General features: G+C 47.6%; 1 protein-coding gene across 2 annotated transcripts; it reads left to right on the top strand.

Moving 5' to 3' along the window:
- Window positions 1-280: 280 nt before the first annotated feature.
- Window positions 281-17875, top strand: LOC117966619 (PR domain zinc finger protein 10-like). 2 transcript variants are annotated; one of them, XM_059009718.1, is made up of 23 exons: window positions 281-463; window positions 2935-3093; window positions 3670-3831; window positions 4187-4246; window positions 4723-4830; window positions 5574-5775; window positions 6063-6304; window positions 6529-6729; window positions 6827-6899; window positions 7649-7766; window positions 8689-8809; window positions 9428-9667; window positions 11258-11605; window positions 12336-12491; window positions 13082-13252; window positions 13843-13953; window positions 14610-14810; window positions 15266-15409; window positions 15577-15747; window positions 16159-16299; window positions 16461-16611; window positions 16780-16886; window positions 17161-17875. In XM_059009718.1, the coding sequence occupies exons 2-23, from the start codon at window positions 3022-3024 to the stop codon at window positions 17347-17349; spliced, it is 3489 nt and encodes a 1162-aa protein (XP_058865701.1). In that variant the 5' UTR covers window positions 281-463; window positions 2935-3021; the 3' UTR covers window positions 17350-17875. The 2 variants fall into 2 exon arrangements, with proteins under 2 accessions (XP_058865701.1, XP_058865702.1); XM_059009719.1 differs by having other exon boundaries at window positions 458-555.
- Window positions 17876-17991: the final 116 nt, after the last annotated feature.

Consider the following 17991-nt stretch of genomic DNA (forward strand, 5'->3'; position numbering starts at 1 on the left):
ACGTCTGCACTGTATGTGAGTTTTTGTTGTGGCGTGTTATTAATATAGTATCTTCTATTCTCCGCTAGTGGGCGCTGACCGCAGTTAAAAATAATCTTCGATGGAAACAAGAATTTTGATTGGCCACCCAAGAGAGCGATTTTTTTCATTGGCCGGTAGGGAAACGCACAGAGTAAATGATTGGCTGGCTCTTCAAAATGGACTTTGACTATTGTACTTGCTGCGCACGAATAAAAACCTAATAAAAATCAAACCAATTCAGATTGTTTAAGCTTGAAAAATAACCAGACATGTCAACGTAGCGCTTATACCCTCTGTACACGGCATTTTAATCAGTAACCGTTTAAATAAAAAGATGGCCGCAAACACAACCCCTTCCAATCAGCGTTCGAGTTCCCATCTGTTGCTAGGCAGATTATGTTAATATATGCAATGCTGCCATCTCTGCAGCTACCATTCTGAGGTAAGATCAACTTGCAATTTTCCATTTACATTTCTAATTTTACAGAAGATTTTCGAGCCAGAGCTGAAACTGTGCCTCCAGGGTGACTTCTTGTAAGTAGATGTTGGAATTGTGGGGTCGATCGTTTCTTTTTTAACCTGATAAGAAATTTTATTTTTTTTCGGTGTCTAAAAAAAAGGGGTTGTTGTTGTTTAGTCCCACCCAAAATGGAGAGCGGTCCTCCTTGTTCTGCGGCAGAATCCGGGCTGGGCGCAATCTGAAATAGGGGGACGAGTATGTTTAGATGAAAACAGCCCGGCCACAAACAACCACCGAAACAGCAATGTAAAACAAAACACCGCTTTGTAAACGTTTGCTGTGGAAAATATGGCAGCGGCACCGCGGGTTTGGTGCCATTTAGTCGGGCATTAGGCGGGTTTTGTTGTGCTCGCTGTTCCCGGGTTTCTGAAGTTTGATTTTTTTGTGGTACGGTCCGGCTGGAACTCAGAACCTCTGGGGTCAAAATAGGGGTGTGGGGGAGATCTTAAGATCCCCCCTAATTTAGCAGGTCCGGCAAACCCACCATCTCCCTTCGGATAGACACCGGGGAGAAACGTCCAGGAGGATTTAACCTCTTATTTTTACAGTTTTGCATGGAACCAGTTTTCATAAACCACCCTCCTTACCCCCACACTGTAATTAGACTGGTCGCTATGCGTGAGAACTGGGCATATATGTTTAGCTTTTAAAATGGTTTCACAGTGGCTTCTCTGGCTGTTAATATAACACGATTCAGACAGAATTCATTATGATTTGTCCTACACTAGTTATGTAACTCGCTAAGTTAAATATTAACCAGTTGGGGCATCGGGGATATTGATAACCCCATGACCGTAATATACCAGTCCTAGGCAGTCTGTTTATTAATCGACTTTACAGTATGCTGCACATTTCTGCTCTTTTTAAATGGCCTGTATTACATCCACAATCCGGGGATTTGTTCTCATTGTAATGATATACAGCCCTGTTGGATATAAAGACACAGACCCATATTCAAACTATATTTCAAAATTCAAGTTCCCCCATCTTTCAATTTGACAAATGTCCTCCAAACATTGAAATCAGAACAGGCCAGACTTTTCCAATTCGTTTCTGTCAAAACTGGCCACAACGCTGTATTGTATGCTTCACCTTTTCTCGTTTCGTTATAATACATTTTATAAGCTTGTAAATAATAAATAAATAAATAAATAAATACTGTATACGTATTAATAAATGTCGTTATTTTTGTATCCCTCGAGCGCACGTTAATTTAAATCCCGAGGTTATGCAGCACGAGCTTGTGTTATAATAACGGTTAGGATGACAGTACAATTAAAAACATTGAGATTACTTGTGAAATCAAAATATCAGTCTTGCTAATAGTAATAACACACATTTTTAACATGTTCCTGTTCTGACATGTATATATGTAGCGTTGAAGATATGTTTTTGTTTGTTTGTTTGTTTGTTTGTTGTTCCGTGACAGGAATTATAACGTTATTGCCTACAACCTAAAATACCCATGACAATAATAATAATAATGAAAAATGAAAGCCAGGTGCTTGTTTATAATCTGACAAATGGCACTTTATTAATTCTGGTAAAGTAATTGGTCCAGCACCTGAAAGGGATTATTATTATTATTATTATTATTATTATTATTATTATTATTATTATTAGTATTAGTATTAGTATTAGTATTAGTATTATTATTGTTATTATTATTATCAGCTGGTAAAACAAGAAAGCCTGGTCCTAAGTATAACTTGGCAAAACGATCTTTGCCTTCCACAATATCGGTATTAAAAAAAACAACTAATCTGTCTTAAAAACACGTTGATAAAATAGGAACCATTGTCTGTAATTAATAATGTAGTATTTTAAGAATAGTTTGTGTTTCCCCTTATAAAGTGTCTCCTAGTAAAAGCGTAGCAAATTGTAATAAAGCATAGTGAAAGGGTGTTAAAACATAAACAAGCATTTTAAAGCGTAGCGAGGTGTGGTAAAGCATATTAGTAAACATGGCAAACCAGGGTAGACTACTATGCAAAAATACGGTGGTCAATTTTATAAGGATCGTTATAAAATAATTAGAAAAAAAAACACTATTTAAAATTTAAAAATTTTTTTATTCTGTTTTTAAAATAATATTTCTATGTTGATACAGAAACACATCCAAGCTATATTTGAATCTGTTTCCCCCATTATTTTAATTATTAGCTAAACATTTGAATGCGCGGTTGAAAATTCCTGAAAATGCACATCATTTCCAGTTTGTTTATTTAGAAAATGTGCACTCAAAACCAAGAAGGCTTGTGTTCACAAGAATAAAAACAGCAGCCTTATTTTAGGTAAACTTCGAGGCCTACTGGGCTGTTAAAATAACTCTTGTAATAAACCATTGTGTTTTTGAACCTGATTTAGCAGTTTAATGTTGTTCTGGTTTGCAGTGCCCTGTCCATAGGAGACATCAATGTGCTTCAGGTACCTGTGTGAGCTTGTAAAGTTAAAGAGATCCTACTGAGAACAGAGACGCCATGGAGTCCAAGCAAGAGGGAGGCTTGGTCTGGAGCCAGGCCTCAGAGCACGACCAAAACAACCACACACAGGTAAGAGACTTACCCCTCACCCCTCACCCCACACAGGAAAGAGACTTACCCCTCACCCCTCACAGGTAAGAGACTTACCCCTCACAGGAAAGAGACTTACCCCTCACCCCTCACGGGTAAGAGACTTACCCCTCACAGGAAAGAGACTTACCCCTCACCCCTCACGGGTAAGAGACTTACCCCTCACAGGAAAGAGACTTACCCCTCACCCCTCACGGGTAAGAGACTTACCCCTCACCCCTCACGGGTAAGAGACTTACCCCTCACCCCTCACAGATAAGGGAGCTTAATAATGAGACTCCCCCATTGCAGAGCAGTTTGAGCCAGTCCAGGTTTTGAATTTTGTGATATTAATAATACGACTCCCATTGCAGAGCAGTTTGAATGGCAGTCCAGATTTTACATTCTGTGAGCTTAATAAATGAAATGAAAGACCCAGACGTTTTGAAATCCTTCAGCTTCTAGGAACTGGACGAGCCCTGATGGGCAGGACAGCCTCCTGTGCTTTGCCTGTGCTCTTATATTGTCCTGTGTGTGTGCGTGTGCGTGTGTGTGTGCGTGCGTGTGTGTGCGCAGGTGCACTTCGAGGGGGGTGCGGTGGCTCAGATCGTGTACAGTGATGGGCAGGACCGCCAGCAGCAGCAGCAGGTGGTCTACACTGCGGACGGGAGCTCCTACACCTCCGTGGACACGGCCGAGCACACGCTGGTGTACATTCACCCCAGCGACGGGGGGCAGGTACGGGCAGGGGGGGACAGGCTGGGGCCATTAACAAAACAGCACATTATTAAACAATGATATGTGTTGTATTGAAATAAATAAATACTTCTAATATATACACACACACGCCCCTCGGGATATATAGCACCTCACTATACTGCGGTTCGGGTATATAGTGGACCCTGATATTGACATTTTAAATCGTGTTGGATATTTTCAGACAGAAGTGACTAAGATTAGCTGTACTGTTCAATCGCTCCTCGTGAAGTAGCTCTCGTGCACACCCACAGTGTCAGCTGCTGTGGGAGTCGCACGCTGACATTCACCCACTCGTAGTTGTGCTAATCCAGTGGCCGTGATTTCTTGTGTGCAGGCGGTGTTTGCTGACCAGTCCCAGGTGGCGTACATACAGCAGGATGGCACGACTCAGCAGGTAAGAGACTCTGCATGCAGTGCCACGCTGACACACTTTTGCACACGCGTCGTTGTGTCACGTGTGTTAAATACTCTCGCTGTCTAGCAGGGCTGCGTGGCTGAATCGGGAGGCTTTCTTTGCATGGTGTATCGTATTGTAACAGAGGTTTGTATGTGCAGCAAGCGCTTCTTGAATGATGTGTGTTTCACAGGTGGTGTGAATACATACTCTCCCTGAGTCCTTTCATATTTGTCTTTCCTCGTTCTGCATCATAGAAGTAGCCCGTCATTCATATCGTATCGAGACATTAGGGTGTCCTTACACCCCTGTTGCCTGGATCATTCAAATAAACCCTGCTGTCTTTCACTGTGGGGATGAACCTAATGATGTTTTTATTAATCAGCTCTGTTATCCTGTCGGTATGACTGTGTGTTGTAAGCGACTGTCTATTCTCCCCTCTCTCTCTCTCTCTCTCTGTCACGCTCGTTGCCTAGGTTACAGTGCTCCTGCCCAGCAGTCAGAATATGAACACCGCCAATCTGCACGTGCTCAGTAGCGTGGCCGACGCCCCCCAGCACATGGGGGTGGAGCCTGTCTCTCAGGTGAGGTCACAGGAGTCCTTGTTTGTCTGTCTGTGAGGCTGTGATGCTCTTTTACCCTTTCTGGATACAGAACTCTCTTCTAGTCTTTATACAGGGACATTGTAAGATGTCAGTGCATGATAGCCTCATAGGAGGATGCCATTTGTCCCTCCCATATAAATAATTTTTTTTTTTTTTCTTTTCAGTGAGAAATGTATTTTTTCTGCTATGCTCAGTATTTCATGCAGAAAGTATTAAAAATAATAAGGCCCAAGTACACTGAATTCACCCCCCGTTTTATTTGAGCAAAAGCGAAAACATTTTTTTTTTTGCATAAGATGCATGCGTGAGCCCTTTGTTTGTTTGTTTTTTTTGGTATATATTTTTTCCCCCACATTGTTAAACACACAGAGAAGCAAATACTGCGATCTTCACTTTTCTCTGAGTGTAGTGAAGCTCATCAAGGGTTAGGGCTGTGGCTTCAGGGTTAGAAAAAACAGCTAGACAAACTTCAGTGTACAGGTAACAAGCTCAGGTACGTCTTACTAAACTCCTAGTAAAACCAGGAATGGATGAAACTGCTATGCAGTGGGAGTCTTATATCCATCCCTGCAAGTACTGCAATGTTTCAGCTCCATGTCCATATGATCGCTATCTTTAAATTACTGTATACTGCACAATGTAACTGCTGCTTCGCTGAACCCCTTCCTCCCAGCTCAGTCTTACTGAACAGTCCTTCTTGTCATGCTTCTCCCCTCCACTAGGCGGAGCTCTCTGTGTCAAACTCCTCCCTGCCCTCCATGGTGAGTGTGGGGGTCTCCTCCAGCCCCCTCGGGCCCCTGGGGGCCCCCGATTCAGCTCTGGACTCTGATGGAGAGGAGGATGAGGATGAGGATGAAGGAGAGGACTCGGAGCTGGATGACTGGGAGCCGGGGCCTCCCGTGCCCTTCACCCCCAACGACCTGTGTGAGTGCAGAGGGCATCCATGAACCCCAAAACAAAAATCCATCATTGCTGAATAAGATAATGCAGTACTTACAAGAACAAGTCAAGCAGACCAGCGTTAGCCTTCCACAGTGCAAATACACTGTTTAACCGCAGAATAACACAGGAAGGATTTCAAGTTTTACAGGATAATTTGTATTTTTAACTGTGTTTCAACTTTTTTTTGTATGTCTGTGTCTCTACCCCCTGTCCCCTTTTTCCCCCCTCCCTCTCCTGACTCTCTCCCTCTTTCCCCTCTCCCTCTGCAGGGTGTGAGGACTGTAACAATGCCCACCCCTCGGTGTGTCTGAAGCACGGGACCCTGCACCCCATCCCTAACCGTCCGGTTCTGTCCAAGGCCCGCGCCAGCCTGCCGCTGGTTCTGCACGTGGACCGCTTCGCGGGCGGCGTGTTCTCCAAGAGACGCATTCCCAAGAGGACCCAGTTCGGGCCCGTGGAGGGGCCGCTGGTCCGGCAGTCCGAGCTCAAAGACCACTACATACACCTCAAGGCAAGTCTCTGAGAAGCAAAATCCCAAATAAGTTTACTTAACACCTTGCCAGTCAGATGTCATCTTATGCGGTGTAACAGTAAAATACAGTCTAAAAGCTAAAACAAAGTGGTACTTGAAATCCACATTTAGTGAAGTTGAAGTACAAATCCTATGTACAGTTAAGAGTAAACCTGAGTGAAGTAACCTTGCTGTGTTGTGCCCGTGACTTCCCGTCCTGTCAGGTATCCGCGCAGGACAGTGTGAAGGAAGGGGAGAAGGGGGAGGACCTGTGGTTGGAGCTATCGGACGAGGAGCGCTGTAATTGGGCCATGTTCGTTAGGCCCGCCCAGAACCACCTGGAGCAGAACCTGGTGGCCTATCAGTACGGCCGAGACATCTACTACACAACCATCAAGAACATCGAGCCCAAACAGGAGCTGAAGGTACCGGCCCGGTATACCGCTGCGACCCGATTCTGTTTCATTCATGAAAATGTCTGTGTGTGGAGCTTCTTGTTCAGCATGCCTCTTGTTTCCTCAGGTGTGGTACGCTGCCTCCTACGCTGAGTTTGTGAATCAGAAAGTCCACAACGTCACTGAGGAGGAGAGGAAAGGTGAGGGTGTGATATATAACATGAATACAAAAATGTATTGCAGGCATACAAAAATATATTGTACATGAATACAAATAAACCTACCATATTCAAGCACCTGTCCAGATTATTAGTTGTTGCCATTTGAAGTTTAATAGCTGTTGTTTGTTTGTGTAAGGACTTTATAGAAATCATTCTCTGGGGTTCTCTTAGGCTTAACAGTGCTTTGAAAAATGAGAATAAACTGCCCTCTCTGAGATGGTTGACTAAAGGTTTTGTGAACTGCAAACTTCATTAAATGAACCACACAGGGCTCTAATGCTCCGGTTCTGGGCGACAGCCCGCAGTTTGATCCCTCTTTGGTGGGGGACTCTGTGCAGTCTTCTGCCCCTCACCTCCCTGTCTCTGTCCCTCACCTCCCTGTCCCTGTCTCCCTGTCTCTCTGTCCCTCACCTCCCTGTCTCCCTGTCTCTCTGTCCCTCACCTCTCTCTGTCCCTGTCTTCCTGTCTCTCTGTCCCTCGCCTCTCTCTGCACCTGTCTCTCTGTCCCTCACCTCTCTCTGTCCCTGTCTCTCTGTCCCTCACCTCCCTGTCTCTCTGTCCCTCACCTCCCTATCCTTGTCTCCCTGTCTCTCTGTTCCTCACCTCTCTGTCCCTGTCTCTCTGTCCCTCACCTCTCTCTGTCCCTGTCTTCCTGTCTCTCTGTCCCTCGCCTCTCTCTGCACCTGTCTCTCTGTCCCTCACCTCTCTCTGTCCCTGTCTCTCTGCAGTGCTGCGTGAGCAGGAGAAGAACTGGCCCTGCTACGAGTGTAACCGGCGCTTCATGAGCTCCGAGCAGCTGCAGCAGCACCTCAACATGCACGACGACAAGCTGGACTTTATCAGCAGGTAGAGACACCAGAGCGCGCCTTTCCAAGCACTGAAACCCCGCGCTGAGTCCACTGAAACCCCGCGCTGACTTCACTGAAACACTGCGCACACTGCGCTGACTTCAATGAAACCCCGCGCTGACTTCACTCAAACCCCGCGCTGACTTCACTGAAACACGTTTCTCATTGCAATAGGAATACAGTATTAAAAGAAACGTTTCCACTAGAAGCCTTTATCAATGTCAGCAGGTAGAGATGCTGGTGGGGGTGTTCTGTGTCACAGAGCAGTTTAGATACAAAGGGATTTGTGTGCAATACTCTTTGGTATTGCCTTGATAAGATTTGGAGTTCTTGCCAGCTATCTGAGTGTATGTGAGTCTCTGTGGGTAGTGTGCCTGTGTTCTCGTGGTTGCGCGTGCTGTGGTGGTTGCGCGTGCTGTGGTGGTTGCGCGTGCTGTGGTGGTTGCGCGTGCTGTGGTGGTTTGCGTGTGTACTCGTGGTTTGCGTGTGCTCTCGTGGTTGCGTGTGTACTCGTGGTTTGCGTGTGCTCTCGTGGTTTGGGTGTGCTCTCGTGGTTTGGGTGTGCTCTCGTGGTTTGCGTGTGCTCTCGTGGTTTGCGTGTGCTCTCGTGGTTGCGTGTGTACTCGTGGTTTGCGTGTGTACTCGTGGTTTGCGTGTGCTCTCGTGGTTGCATGTGCTCTCGTGGTTTGCGTGTGCTCTCGTGGTTGCGTGTGCTCCCGTGGTTGCGTGTGCTCTCGTGGTTTGCGTGTGTACTCGTGGTTTGCGTGTGTACTCGTGGTTTGCGTGTGCTCTCGTGGTTTGCGTGTGCTCCCGTGGTTGCGTGTGCTCCCGTGGTTGCGTGTGCTCTCGTGGTTGCGTGTGCTCTCGTGGTTTGCGTGTATTCTCGTGGCTGTGCTGTTCTCATGGCTGTGTCTCCGCAGAGCTAAGGGCCGGAATCGGGGACGAAGCCGAAAGAGGTTCGGGCCGGGCAGGAGGCCGGGGCGCCCCCCGAAATTCATGCGCCTCGATACCTCCGGAGAGAACAGCGAGGAGAGGAGTCAGGTAGGATCACAGCGTCTCTCAGAACTGCAGACAGAAAGACAGACCCTGACAACACTATGCCTTTCAACCGTATTAGTTGCATTTAAACCAGTTTAAAAGTGTTCAATACAGTTAGCGTCCAGACTACACAGAGTTTAACACCGCACTCGAGAACCGGACTGAAGGAGTTGAGAGCAACTCTCAATACTGCTGAACCATTGTTAGGCTTATGTTGTGAAATGGTGGCTCGTGGCGCGACGTGGTCGTATTTCTGGCATGCTGACGGAGCCTATGCAAAGCTTGCTGCCTTCACCATCGCCGATACCTTGTGTTTAAGAAACAGACCCGTAATGTTCATGCTAAGCAGCGCTACGTCTTCCATGGGCACAGGCTCCATCGCTGCAAGGTTGTAAACAAACAGTGCATGATGGGATACAGTCATATGAAGTCCCATAGTCCATTGCGCTGCTAGCAACTGTAACCGGGATATTTCAGTAGTGTCTGTACGCATAAGCCTGACTAACCATGAAACAGTACTTCAGTGTGGACACTTTGAGCTGGATTAATTAAAACGTTTTTGAGTGGTTCTCGAGATCACACTCTGTGTGTCTGAGTGTCTGAACTCTGTGTTCCCTGCAGGAGCTGCTGGAGTTCCCAGTGAAGGGTCAGTTCAAGGTGAGCGAGGGCACTCCCAACGGGCTGAAGTCTGAAGACCCCCACCCCCAGGAGCCGCAGCCGGAGAGCCCTGCCCAGACAGAGGAGGGGCAGGATCAGGAGCAGGGGCAGCCAGCCGCGGAGCCCCAGAAAGAGGAGCCCGACCCCCCTCCCACAGAGACACACCTCTCCGCAGAGGACATGAGGCGGGCCAGGCGCATTCGGGTACGCACACGGACCCCCGCTGCGCTGCAGGGTGCTCTTAAAGGAGTGCTGGCTTAGGGTTTGAAATCTCTTACCGTTCAGCATTGTCACTGGGCCCCAATTTCTCCTGCTTTTAAGATCGTTTTGGTTCTATGCTTGTTTTCTTCTTCTTATTACTTAAATAGATTTGTAGATAAAAATAAACACATCGTTTTTCTTCCTGGTTCCTTATCTCTGTGTCTACAGGCAGGGAGATCGATCACATGACTTGATTGCAGGTGGACCATTGGAGCAGAACCGAGCTTCAGCACAGCCCATATAACATTTACCATATACAATTACTGCAAAGTTTAATAAGGCATAGTGAAGCATGGTAAAGCATATTAAACAACATGGCAAACCATTGTAAACTATGGGAAATGCATAGAATAACCATGAAAGCATGGGGAAACTGCTACATTGCAGTACAAATTCACAATTGTAAGCTTTTATAAGGGAGGGATGATTTGGCGCCAGGATGCAGAAGCTGCATTTACGTCTACAGCGACGTCTGTCTGTTGAAACGGATGCATTTTCCAAATTGAAGAGCCTAGAACCACATATCTTGAGCTGGAGAAAAACGGGATCAGCGATCGCAAGTTCTATTAGGAGTAGAGGATGGTTTTAAAGGTATTGATTTCTATATTGATCACTGCAGTGCTCTGTGCAGTGGCAGGAGGGAGAGGGATGTTCCACTCAAAGTACTCGGACACTGATCGAGTCTGTATACTCTGTCTCTGTCTCTCTCTCCTCTCTCTCTCTGTCTCTCTCTCTCTCTCTCTAATGCCTCCTAAAGTTGGATTTGCAGGTAGGTATGATGTGACGAGCAGGTTGCGGCTTTAGTAAAAAGGAAAAAAAGAAAAAAGTTACATGGATTTATTGTTATGTTTATTTAATTGTAATTTGTATGCAGTGTTGGCAATAAGACTCCCATTGCATAGCCGTTTGATCCAGTCCAGGTTGTACTGTGAGCTTACCCGCATGTATTGGTAACGGTAAACCCTGCAATGGCTCAAACTGAAACGCAACAGGAGTCTTGTTTCCTGCCCTGTGTTTGCAATGCTATCGAGTGGCTGTGTGTTTCTCCAGGTGCTGTGATCATATACAGTGAACACCATTTCCTTGTTTTCTCAGTTTTACACAGGCTTGCTTTCCACGCCTCGCAGCCTGCCCTGCATCACCCGCCCGTCAGTGTAACCCCCTATCTGTAGACACAATGATAAGAAACACGGTTCTGTTGTTCAGGTCGCTTTTGTGTACTGGGGTAATAGATTTGCAAAGCGTTGGCTCCCATTCAAAGTCTGCATGTTTCTTCCTAGAAAATCAAATCGCAGGTAGACATGATGAATGATTTTCAAATCGACAGCGTTGTAGACTTCCAGTCGAAACGTCTGTCGTTGAACGCTTTCTTTTTAGCGTTTCTTTTAGAACGCTAACGAGCTCCGGATGAATTACTGGGACTCTTTCAAGCGTGATCGAGCGTCAGCCAGCTGGTAGGAAACCGTACGGATCTCGAGAGCCTCCTGTCGTCCTGAACGCGTTTTTTTTTTTTTTTTCTGCTCTCGTTTTCAGAACGCAGCTCTGCAGCACCTCTTCATCCGCAAGACTTTCCGGCCCTTCAAGTGCTTCCAGTGTGGGAAGGCGTTCCGGGACAAGGAGAAGCTGGAGCAGCACCTGCACTGCCACGGGCGGGAGGGGAACTGCCCCCTGACCTGCAACATCTGCAACAAGGGCTTCCTGAACAGCAGCGCGCTGGACAGCCACATGAAGGTGCACTCCGACCACAAGACCTACTCCTGCCTCTTCTGCGCTGACTACTTCGACAGGCTGGACCTGCTGAAGGAGCACGTGGGGGTGCACCTGTGCGACGGGCACTACACCTGCCCCTCCTGCAAGAAGCGCTTCCCAGACTTCATACAGGTGAGCTGGGGCAGGGCAGCGAAGAACCAACTGTGCTTTCTTTGAGCTTTATATATATATATATATATATATATACCGAGCATCAAAAGAAACTTATCACAATTATGGACGTTGACGAAATGTTTTTGGTTTCTTTTTAATCACTCGATCATTCATCCTTGACTATGACAGGCTGGAGTGACTATGACTGAAGCGTATGCACTTAATCACCTAATCATTGAGACAGTTGATTGGACGCTGGATATGGAGTGATTTCAGCTGTTGAATTGCAAACTTGAATAAAAGCAATAAAGAAAATCACTAAAAAAAAAACAACATGCCACGTCTGTCGAGAGAGCAGCGCCTTCGTGCGATCGGCATGTTGGAGGCTGGACTAGGGCAGCGTGCTGTGGCTCGCCATCTTGGGTGCTCACAGCCAGCGATTTCAAACCTGGCGAGATGCTATAACCAGACACACTCTGTCAATTGCTTAATTGCACCTTTGTAATTGTTTTCAGCTCTTAAACAGTTGCAGATTTCAAGTTAGCTGTAACATTCTATAAGTAACCACTGCGCTAGAGTGCATGCAGATAGTGCAGTGAAACCCGTAATATTTGTCTTTGATGCCAGGGCAGCTTCTTGTACCCCTATAGAGTTCACGTGAACTGTTGTATCATTCTAAAGCAGTCCGGATTGATTTCCCAGCTCAGTTAACAGTCTCTGTTTTTTCCCCTGCGTTTCCCTGCTCCAGGTGAAGAAGCACATGCGCAGCTTCCACTCTGAGAAGGTCTACCAGTGCACGGAGTGTGACAAGGCGTTCTGCCGGCCGGACAAGCTGCGGCTGCACATGCTGCGCCACTCCGACCGCAAGGACTTCCTGTGCTCCACCTGCGGCAAGCAGTTCAAGGTGAGCCCCGAAACACAGGCGGAGACCAGGGGCGCAGGGGTCTCCGTGTGGGACAGGGATAAGACGGCATGGCTGTCGCCCCATGATGCCATTCCACTTTTGTTCTCATTATAAGGCAGAACACAAACAGCGCTGCCTCCTAACTGTGACTCCCGACTGTAGTGTTAATGAGGAGGTCTGTATTTGAATTGCATTTGAATATTTGAACCAGCACTGCTTGACAATCATTCCTCCCGTGTTTAACACTTTGTGTTAACCCTGTCGAGATCACAGCGGAAATGTCCTACACGTGAATTCAGCCAGAGTACGAAACAGTAACTGTGTAGTTCGGGTAGGTTTATTGTCTTTGTTCCTCCTAAACATTTGCAGGAATCTTTCTTTCTTTTTGTCTGTCAGTTTCAGCTTCTATATTAAAGCCTGCACTGGGAAGGGGTAGCTGTACAAGTAGTTTGTTTGATTGTAATCACATGCAAACCAGTCCATGCAGATCTATACGGGGGGGGGGGAGGGTTAATGAAATGCCTCTTTCTCTTACACTGGGTCCCTGTCCTCTCTGTCCTCTCTGTCCCTGTCCCTGTCCCTGTGTGCAGCGGAAAGACAAGCTGCGGGAGCACATGCAGAGAATGCACAACCCCGAGAGAGAGCGGGCGAACCGCACGCACCGCACCAAAACCCTCAAGCAGAAGATCCCCGCTGACTTCGAGAGCTACATGTTCAAGTGCCGCGTGTGCATGATGGGATTCCGCCGAAGAGGCATGCTGGTGAGGGGCAGAGCAGAGACCGTGTGCCAGGGAACCTGCCCTAACCCTAACCCTGATTCAAATCCCAGCTCAGCCACTGACTCACTGTGTGCGACCCTGAGCAAGTCACTGAACCTCCTTGTGCTCCGTCCTTCGGATGAGACGTAAAACAAACGAGGTCCTATTAGAAGTGACTCTGCAGCAGCAGTTGTGATGCATAGTTCACCCCTAGTCTCTAATTCGCTTTGGATAAAAGCATCTGCTAAATGACTAATTAATAATAATAATAATAATAATAATAATAATAATAATAATAATGCTCTTGCACCCAGCTGTAGAGAACAAACTGGCATTTAAGAGTGATCTGTTTTATAACCCTGTTTAGAATCATAGGGACTGTTTTGGTAAGGACTGTTTTTTAAAATGTATTTTAAAGTCATTTTGCAGTTCACAACTTTTTTTTTTTTATTGAGAGAGCTATAATAGAAATGTCAAATCGTATTGCAGTAAAACAGTTTCCAGTGTTTTTCTGTGCTCTCTGAAGACGAGCCCCGTGGCTGTCAGGATCTCCAGTTGACCCGCTCTCCTTGTCCGCTCTGCCCTGTCCGCAGGTGAATCACCTGTCTAAGAGGCACCCTGAGATGAGGATAGACGAGGTGCCAGAGCTCACCCTGCCCATCATCAAACCCAACCGGGACTACTTCTGCCAGTACTGCGACAAGGTACAGCCTGCCTGCCGGACTTGATCTGTCTGCCTGCCTGCCTGACTCTCGTGACTGGCTGTCTGCCTGGCTGTCTGCCTGTCTGCCTGTCTGACTCACTGCCTGCCTGGCTGTCTGCCTGTCTGCCTGTCTGACTCACTGCCTGCCTGGCTGTCTGCCTGTCTGCCTGTCTGACTCTCTGTCTGCCTGCCTGCCTGACTCTCGTGACTCACTGCCTGTCTGTCTGCCTGTCTGACTCTCTGCCTGCCTGCCTGCCTGTCTGTCTGCCTGTCTGACTCTCTGCCTGCCTGCCTGCCTGCCTGTCTGTCTGCCTGTCTGACTCTCTGCCTGCCTTACTGCCTGAGTGACTGAGACATTAACGAATGCTTTATTTATCCATAGATGTAGGACCCTCTTCATATTAAAAGCTTCATGAAATGCTTGCTTCTTTCAAAGTGTGTTTTTATGAATAAAAACAGTTGTGATGTTCACAAAACAGTTCTAGAGTATGGTTGGTTTCAAAGTGTATTTCATTATACGTGTGACTGTGTGTTTTACGTTTTAGTTTAGTGCACACGGTTGTTTTTGTCAGCTATGCTCCCAGTACCAGAGGCTGGAAGGACAGGGCAGGTCCCCAGTAGGTCCTGGTGTCTAACACTGTGCCACCGTGCCGACAGGTTTACAAGAGCGCCAGCAAGCGGAAAGCCCACATCCTGAAGAACCACCCCGGCTCCGAGCTCCCTCCCAGCATCCGCAAGCTGCGTCCGGCCGGCCCGGGGGAGCCTGACCCCATGCTGAGCACCCACACCCAGCTGACCGGCACCATCGCCACTGCCCCAGTGTGCTGCCCGCACTGCTCCAAGCAGTACAGCAGCAAGGTGAGCATTCAGCACTGCCACGTCTCGCAGTGTTCACTGCACCCCGCTGCTTAGCCATGCCCTCTCGCAGCGTCTTAGTGTTAGTCACAGGTTCCCAACTAACCCTCTCTGTCCCTCTAGATCCATTCCAATTCAGATATCAACTGGAATTACTTCACTGAGCCAGCTACGGGACAGCTGATTAGGTTTAGTGACTGTGTCCCGTGTAGGACGTCCCGTATTCATTAGAAGAAGTTTTGTATTTGCTAACACTGGAAAAGCTTGTCGAAAAGGGATTTCAATTTTTCAATGAAAAGCAGTTGATTTAATTGAAAGCCTTTCAATCCAGAACTCTCTTAGTTAAAGATTTGCACCCGTGTGTATCCTCCGGCCGTGTTTTAAACCCCCAGTCTTTATAAATGACAGCCCGCTATGCGATGAATCCAAGTGAACTGAACCCTGCTTTCCCCTGGCAGACCAAGATGGTGCAGCACATTCGGAAGAAGCACCCCGAATTCGCCCAGCTCGCCAACGCCATCCCGGCTCCCATGGCAACGACGGTGATCAGTGGCACGCCCACGGTCATCACCACGGACGGGACCACCACGGAGGCTGTCGTGGTAAGAGTGTGAACCGCACGCAGCTCTGGGGCTCCACTTCACTACAGCACTACCCCGAGAACCAGGTCCTCGGCAGGAGAAGCATTCTTTGCTTTAATAGTTTGTGATGATCAGAGCAGGACCAGTGTGTCTCTTCTCAGTGTGTCTCTTCTCTCCCGTGTGTCCAGACTACAGACCTGCTGACCCAGGCCATGACAGAGCTGTCCCAGACCCTCACCACAGACTACAGGACCGCCCAGGGAGACTACCAGAGGATCCAGTACATCCCAGTGTCTCAGGGCAATGGGGGCCTGGCCCAGCCCCAGCACATCCAGCTGCAGGTGGTGCAGGTAGCACAGGTGAGCCAGGGGCAGAGAGGAGTGTTGTACACTGGGGATCAGGCAGGTGAGCCAGGGGCAGAGAGGAGTGTTAACACTGGGGATCAGAACAGTGCTATGTCTAAATCCTGCCATGGAGCAGAGCTGTTTGAAAGAGCCATACGGATGACCAGGCAGTTCTCAGTGAGCCATGGTGTTTATACAGCAGTAACGATCCTGTCCACATACACATCAGTGCTGTGCACATGTAGTCTCGTGCACAGGAAGGCTGCTGTGATTTATTGTACACTATTGGGAGTGCTTCTTGCTGTGACTTATCTGTGTGCTTACCAGCATTGCCAGTTTGTTCTAGTTCTGAAATGTGTTTTCAATGCGTGTTAAGCATTTAGGGCAGCGAGTGTAACTACCCTGGTGTGTTCTTGCCCTGCCCAGGCGTCCTCCCCTCATCAGTCCCAGCACTCCACTGTGGATGTGAGCCAGCTCCACGACCCTCACAGCTACACACAGCACGCCATCCAGGTGCAGCACATCCAGGTGACTGAGCAGGCAGCCTCCGCACAGACACCTGGGCAGGTAAGCACTGGAACACAAGAACCGTTCACCCTGTCGGATACCAGAGCTCTCCTCAATCCTAGTGACCCAGCAGCAGCAGCAGCTCCCGACCCTCAGCACTGCCCAGAACTTCGGAATGCTCAAGCAGAATTGAGAACCACGTTGCTGTGTTCCTTCCCCAGGTTGCCGGGCAGCCTCTAAGCCCCTCCTCCCAGCAGAACCCTCAGGAGCTGAGCCCCGTCCACATGCAGAGCCACGCCCTGCAGTCACAACAGCAGGGGGCAGTGCAGCACACGTACCTGCCCAGCACGTGGAACTCCTTCAGGAACTATTGTGAGTGTCATCGCAGCACTGAGCACACAGGCAGACTTCAAACCGATTTCTATTTACGACCTAGTTTATGTAAGAGAGGGAAGATGGAAAATGAAAGCCTGTGAAGTGAGCTGTGCCGTGTCTGTGTGTAACGCCTCTCCTCTCCTCTCCTCTCCTCTCCTCTCTCAGCCTCGGAAATTCAGATGATGGCGATCCCTCACACGCAGTATGTCATTGCAGAAGCAGGCGCTCCAGTGTCAGCAGTGAACTCTGGACAGGTCAAGGCAGTGGCACAGGTCAGGCAGGGCAGAGGTCACTCTGCAAGGCTGCTTACAGAGAGGGTAGACGGGGGTTCAAAGGGGATTTTTCCACAAGGAACCATAGTCTGTTCTGTGTGTGCTTATGATCATAGATTTATGAAATAATTGTTTTATGGCTTAAACATTTCCATTGCTTTTAGGGAGCTCTGGATTCAAAGCTATTGTGACGTAACACTGCTAGAAAAATTTGAAATAAATACACTTTGATTTTTCTTACAAGTATTTAAAATGCTCTCTCTCTCTCTCTCAGACCCACTACGTCATTGCCGAGCAGTCGGATCTGGACCCCAAGCAGCAAGGGGTACCCCAAAACACAACATCCGTTCACAGCGAGCCCCTGGATCAGCAAACCACCAATCAGCAGCAGACCACCCAGTACATCATCACTACAACCACCAATGGGAACGGGAACAGCGAAGTGCACATCACCAAACCCTGACACACCAAGCCCCCTGGAGTCCCAAAGCTGTGAAAAGATCTCTGGTTGGGACCTGCTTTGTTAATACATTGTGAAGGGTCTGCTCCACAGAGAAGGAATGTATGTATTTATGTAACGCTCTGTTACGTTTCTCTGCCGCACCCATTGTTGTAAAAACCTTCAATGTGAATTGCAGTGATTGCTTCTTCATTACAAGCATGCTGGACTGCAGGGTTTGGACCGTGGCTTCAGGAGAAACACAGTGGACACACGCAGATCAGCTCCACCAGGAACACATGGATTTATTGTGCTGGATTGTAAGAATTCTTCTGTAACGAGGTTTCCAGTAAGGGTTAGAGGTGCAGTTTGTTAAATCTAGGATCGCAGTGACAGGTTGTAAATATTTCTTTTAAATGTACAGTGGGGCACAAACCACAACGTGCAGATTTCAATGTCATGTAAAAAAAAAAAAAAAAATATTAGCAAACTGTTCCCAACACGACTGACAAACAAGAAGCCCTGCAATAAAAATGTGTGTTTTTATTTATTTATTTTTGTTTTATTTCTTCATTTTAATTTCTAGAGCACAACGGTTTCTCGTGCGAAAGGTGTCCCAGAGTGTGTTAATTCTCTGAGAGATATTTGTTTGATTTGAGCGGCCAG

Source organism: Acipenser ruthenus, chromosome 39 (assembly GCF_902713425.1).
Source record: "Acipenser ruthenus chromosome 39, fAciRut3.2 maternal haplotype, whole genome shotgun sequence".
NCBI lineage: Eukaryota > Metazoa > Chordata > Actinopteri > Acipenseriformes > Acipenseridae > Acipenser > Acipenser ruthenus.